The following is a 6,274-nucleotide window of genomic DNA, read 5'->3' as shown; positions in this document are numbered from 1 at the left end:
ACTTAGGCCCATCTTCACATGCACATTATCATGATGTGGACAGCAAGCTTCAAAGCATATAACCTCCGGCTTCTCATCTTGCACTTGGACTCCTCGAACCCGATGACCATCACCACTTGATGTTATCCACACGTAGGCTACTTGAAATCTTTCCTTTTGATGCAAGCCCATGAGAAATACCTAACCCACATAGACATAACAAACACATAGCATGGGTTAGGTAACAATGCACAATTAAAAATTACTTAATTACCATACCACTAGATCACCTGATCCCATGTGGTACAATGATTGTGCTATGTGACTTGACCATCTAGATATAATCTTCGAGCTTCATCTTGGTCAACAAACATCTTTACTTCATGCCCCATCTTGGTTTCTTAAAAGCCACAATGAACTCTTCATTTCCCTTCATTGCTCCAAGATATATCACCAAAGACTCTTTCATGGCCATATCAAGTTCCACTATGAATATCATCTTGGTCACCACATGCTCTTCTAAAACTCCATTGTAATCTCTTGAGAGGCACAATGAATTCTTCACTCTAGTTGCTTGCTTCAATACTTGATCAACTGAAAACCGAACCCATTAGCTTACCATGATCTTGTCTTGAAACCATAACTTGAATTCTTCTATTTGATTATTCCCTCAAGCTCTTGATTCTTATAAGCCCACACATGTCAATCTTTGAGATCCTCTAACGAACCCCACCTTGAACATATTTGATTAGACATTAAAATCAATCTTGATGGCTTCAATATAAATCCCCAATACCAACTTGAAACCTCACTGGATATTGGACCTCGAGAGCCAAAACCAAGGCCCCGTGTGCATGGGGGTCAAGGACCTTGTGCGCACGGGGTATCCAGAGAGTTGACACTCGACCCCGTGCGCACGGGGTCAGGAGGCCCGTGCGCACGGGGTATCCAGAGAGGGATACCACGAGGACTTCTTCGAATGTTTCGATGGCATTCTTCACAAAACAACCCAATGCACTTCAAGCATCACTACGGAACATATCTTCATATAAGATTCAATGCACTTGATGCTCCATAAGAATTGTCAATTAATACCAAAGCTTAGAGCAAATATATCTTCATATATATGGACTTCATCCTTGATTCCATCTAATATCCTTGATGCACCTTCTATGGACAATCCCTTCAAATATTTATCTCAGTGAAAACATTAGTCCATAGAGATTGTCATTCATTACCAAAACCATACTTAGGGGCTACATGCCCTTTCACTCTCCATGAGCATCTATCAAGATGAAACCTCCTAGAGTTTTTGTCAAACTGAATATCAATGAAGGATTCGGTACTAGTTTGCTCCACGAAACAATAGGCATTGCACTTAGAAATAAAAGTGAAAGTTTTTTGGCTGCAGGGAACTGCCGAATTGAGTGGTGCAATGATGTTCTGACTGTCGAAGCACTTGCCATGCAGTATGGACTGACCTTGCACAAACAATTGGATGCAACCACTTTGTGATCCACTCTAGACAACCTGAAGGTTGTCGAGGTTATGAATCAAGTAGGGAATTATGCTAAAGTTGTTGCCACTATTTTTGATGATTGCTACCCCTTGTGGTGTGATTTCCCTCAGGCTATGTATGAGCATTGTCCTAGAAATAAGCAAATAATTTAGCCCATGAGTTAGCTAGAGTAGCAAGGTTTACTAGTCCTAGTGTTTGGATGGATGAGTTGCTTGTCGACGATGTAGCCTTGATCACCAATGATAAAGGAAGGTTCTGAAGTAAAAAAGAAAAACATGTATGTGATACATATATGAAGACCCAAATATAAATGTGGAATAAAAAACTATTTTTTTATTATATAAATACTAAGCTCACGATTCATGGACAACTCAAAAAAAATGTGAGAAAGACTTCCGATCTATCATCAACTATTATGGAAGTAAGTATAAAGAACACCAGAAGTAACATACATTACATTCAGATCTATAGACTATCTAGTGAAGACTACAATCACTGGAGCGAGTCGAAGGCGCGCTGTCGGCATCACCCCTCCCTCACCGAATCCGGGCAAATCTTGTCATAGTAGACAGTCAACTCATGACTAATCGGACTACTCATAGGCTACTTCCATGGGTAATGCATATCCTACCGTGCAAGTCGGATACCCATCCCACCAATAAACTTGAGGAGCTCTATCAGAAAATGCAAAAGCCCTGGCAAGATTTTTGCTTCGTGTGGAATTGAACTATAGAACTGGAAGCAGATATTTAGCTCTCGGGTGTGTATGCACCGAAATGTAAAAATAATTTAGTAATTGCAAAAAGATTCAAAAAAATCTGAAACATTTTTTTGAAACAAACTTAAACTTATGTTCAACTACGTGAAGAAAGTTTGGCCAAAGAATAACTTTCATGGTATTCTGAATGGAAAAATACAATAAACAATATACTATATACAAATTACTACTCACACTTTTTGTCCTCGATATTTATTTTCTTTGCACTGAGGACAACTGGACTTTTTCCTTCGTCAAACTTTTTATACAAGTACAACAGAAGGTCAAGTTGGTTTCCAATTTTTTAAGAAATTTTTGACCTTTTTTGCAATTATTTTTTTATATATAAGGTGTATATACACCAAGAGCCAAGGGGCATTTCCGCTATAGAACCCTGCAGGTTCCTTCAAGCCAGTTTGGGGTGGGTGGGGGGTTGTCTTTGAAACTAGAAAGGACAAACTAAAATTCGGTTTGTGGGCTTCGCACCAGAACAACATTTATTTTTTGAACTGTCATCATGGCTCCTTTATTGCTTAAATAGTGCTTGCATCATCAATCAACATGGAGATTATAGAGCTAGGAGGATCATCTACCCAAATGGAACTCTTCAACTTACAATCATTCACCAGTGTATGAGCCACACAATTTGCTTCTGGTATAGGACAGTGAGAGTAGACAACCTTAACAAGAGAGCTGGCTTGCACACAGAGGTCCTCACAGATTGGAGCCGCTGCCGATGCTGTGAACCCACCATTATTTAGTGTGGTAACCACCTCCAATCAGACTAAATCATCACCTTCTGGCATCCCAGCTGAGTTGCTGAATGAATTTCTTGTAGAAAAGCACCGGAACAGCTGATTACACTTCATGATTTAATTCGTTGCAAACATGTCGCACATCTATTTCGTCTCTAGCTAACATGCATATCCTATTTTCCCATTTGTGTGACCGAGTTTATCCACAGTGGTGAAGCACTGATGATTTGCAATATCAGAAAGATATTTGTCCAGTGCAACTGTGCAAGCATAAAAACCTTGTAGAAGCCATCGAAATTCAACAGGTTATAAGTCAGCAAGGCATCAAGACTCACAGCATGGTTCAACCATCAAGAATCAACGTCATCAGACATCGGTGTTCAAAGCTAATTTCTTCTTCTCATTTCTCAATCAATACAGATGACATTTATGTTCACAAATCGCTGTCACGCATCTTTCTCACCAGCTGCTTTCTTTGACAAATTCGACAAGGTGATTAAATCTGGACCGTTCTTTCTACCAATACAACCGCCACAGCCCACAGGATTGTATTCAGCAAGCACAACAGGCCTCCATGCACAAAAAACAAGTATGACAGGCCTCACCCTCCTTACCACATCAGATCTACAGCTATGTTATTCTCGCGGAACACATCTGTGCTAGTCATACAGCCCCTCTTGCTCCCAGATGTCCACGAGGAAATCAACCATCTCCTGCAAATCAACCATCGTCTATAGGTTTAACCACATGCCTTACATTTGAACGGTAAAATAAGCTGAGTTAGATCATCTTTTTCAGATCAACTGAACTGATTTAGATCTTACATGTAGAGGGATGGGCTGCGTGAATGGTTTATTTGATCCAAGCAAACTTTCATACGCTGCATTCCAACTGCATAAAAATAATGGTTTGGGTGAGCATGAAGATTCACAGTACAGCATACTATTATGTCTCGAAACAAAAGGGCACATCATACTATTATCTAGTCTAAGCTTCGTTAGATAAATGATTACAGAATGTTCTTCAGCTAAAATTCAAACATGGTGTCGATTTGATCAAGAAAAAAAATAGCAAGAGCAAGCATCCCATACTTTTACAATTTTTGCGACGAAGCATCTAACTTGTTTTCAAACGTCTCTTCTGGAAGATATGATTTCAAGATACTTTGTTTGTTGCTTGTAGGACTCCAGAATTATAGAACTCTAGACACAGAAAAACTAAGCTTCTCTACCACATTATAGATCCTACTACTATACGGCCAATTAAATTCAGAGATCAACAAGAAAATGCAGCAGTAATGTGCTTTAACACTTCAGACACTCACAATGATTTTAGAAGGGAAGTGACAAGCTTTATGATAGTGCTAGCACCATTAAGAGCAAAATGAAACCCAATATGGGCAGTACTATCCAAATGGCCTTGATAAAAAAAAGGTGTTCACAATAACTCACATTTACCAACTTCAGTCGAAGAAAGGGTGTGAATAAGCATAACTAAGGGCAAAAGTATGAAAGATGCAAACAAACTGTTGATCAAAATCAGAGAAAAGGTTGTACATGCATATTATTCAGTTGAATTATGTAAAGCTTTTTGTCTTCCCCTTCTTCCACATATGGATCGGACATCCCATTTTCATACCTCAACACTGGTTCCTGGATCTGTTTCACCACAGGTTGTTGCCTTAACCTTGTATTCTCAGTCCATTCATCCCTAGTTTGTTGCCAAAGAGAAAAACCTGCAATGATATTTCCATCTGGTCAGATTACCATGTCCACTAAAACTCTTAACAGGCAGACATGTGACGATTCCTTTAATCATCCGTTAGACAAGAATGGCAATTGGACTTCTATTTCTCCCTTACTGCTCAGGAAAAAAAAAGCAATGGTTTGCCAGCACGAATTCGTTACAATCCAAATTTAGAAGGAAAATATGGAAGACGTAATGCAAAATAAAGTATGAACTCGAAGTTCCTAAACAAATACTCTGCTGAAACTCTAGCTCGCACATGGAAAGAAAGTGATTTCCCACAACTAAACCAAAAAAGTGTGAACTCAAATTTCCTAGAACAAACTTTCCTTCTTGGAACCACAACAACTAAGAAAAAATGGTAAAGCAAATGCACTGGTCTTGGTAAAATACCATTGGTAACCGACTACCAAATAAGATTTGAGAGGCTAACACTTCGACGTGAACAGTGTTATTATGTAGTACTGGATCTTTCTACCGTGCTATCAAGCTAATATTGTACTCAACATTATGGATCATGTAAGATAGACTGAACAAAACGTAGGTGTTTTCCACAATTAACATGACTAAAGATGCTGAATGCCTAAAGACAGGAGATTCGGCCAAAGTCAAGTTTGATGTTTGCAAAGGCATCTGGAAAATGCGTAGATGTGGTGAAAACACTCCTGTTGAGCGCACATATGCTAGTTCAAAAAGGAATTACCATGATTAGCAGAGTCGCCCAGGTTATGGCTGCTTCCCACTCCATGCAGATCAAGGTCCCAAGAGGATGTGTTGTATGGTGCTCGTAGGTCTGCTGGATCAACCTCGATGGTGGTCGTACTCCAAAATTCCTCTGCCACCGTGGGATTCTGGGCATGGGCCATTAAGCTCTTGGAAAGATCGCCTACGTGTTTTGCGGCCTTCTCACAGCATCCAAAACAGCCTCTGCTCTGTTTGCAAGGAGTTTTTACATATCGACGATTAGCACAGAATCACTCACCAAATCAACAGGCATACACACTGACACACAGCAAGAGAAAGAAGTAACCCAGGCAGACACATGAGGCTATAATTTTGACAAGTATAGTATAGGTGATAAGAACAAGCACCATAACATAACCGCATGCAGCCTACAAGGTATGCCATTCAATCAAGATACTAAATGAGAAAAAACTACCACTAAAGTGTAATTGGGACAGCAAGTTGACGCTGGCAACAACGTATCAGCAGGCAAGAATCTGAATGAAGCTACGCGGATGCGGACGAAGGAGGGGGGAACGGCAGGGGAGCCCACCCGGAGCAGATGAAGATGCAGGCGGAGGAGAGCAACTGCGGGATGGAGCGCCAGTCCCAGCCGGGCCCCAGCTCGACGTCCCAGTCGCCGACCCTCGCCGCCGATCCGCCGCCGCGTGCCGCCGCCATGGCGCCCGGCCGCTCCGCTCCGGCTGGAATTGGAGTGTGAATGGGAACGGAATCGGATCGGATTCCAGCGAGCCACCGACCGCGGCGATTTATGAGGGATGGGCGCGGCGGGGC

At 41.2% G+C, this 6,274-nt stretch overlaps 1 protein-coding gene across 1 annotated transcript; it reads right to left on the bottom strand.

Moving 5' to 3' along the window:
• Nucleotides 1-3,383: 3,383 nt before the first annotated feature.
• LOC119275289 lies at nt 3,384-6,258 on the bottom strand. Its single transcript, XM_037556105.1, has 5 exons — nt 6,033-6,258; nt 5,460-5,683; nt 4,649-4,745; nt 3,835-3,901; nt 3,384-3,723 (listed from the first exon to the last, which is right to left on the bottom strand). Exons 1-5 carry the CDS (start codon nt 6,158-6,160, stop codon nt 3,670-3,672), a joined length of 570 nt encoding a protein of 189 aa, XP_037412002.1. The 5' UTR covers nt 6,161-6,258; the 3' UTR covers nt 3,384-3,669.
• Between the last annotated feature and the right edge of the window lie 16 nt (nt 6,259-6,274).

This window comes from Triticum dicoccoides, chromosome 3B (assembly GCF_002162155.2).
Source record: "Triticum dicoccoides isolate Atlit2015 ecotype Zavitan chromosome 3B, WEW_v2.0, whole genome shotgun sequence".
In the NCBI taxonomy this organism is placed as follows: Eukaryota; Viridiplantae; Streptophyta; class Magnoliopsida; order Poales; family Poaceae; genus Triticum; species Triticum dicoccoides.
This window is presented reverse-complemented; position numbering and strand designations above follow the sequence as displayed.

Bases quoted from the DNA above. Each gene is read 5' to 3' on its own strand.
- LOC119275289 (XM_037556105.1), bottom strand. From the start codon at position 6,160: ATGGCGGCGGCACGCGGCGGCGGATCGGCGGCGAGGGTCGGCGACTGG. The intron at 4,746-5,459 runs GTAATTCCTTTT...ATATCATTGCAG, and splicing joins GGGCGACTCTGCTAATCATG to GTTTTTCTCTTTGGCAACAA. The intron at 3,724-3,834 runs GTAAGATCTAAA...GTTGATTTGCAG, and splicing joins CGCAGCCCATCCCTCTACAT to GAGATGGTTGATTTCCTCGT.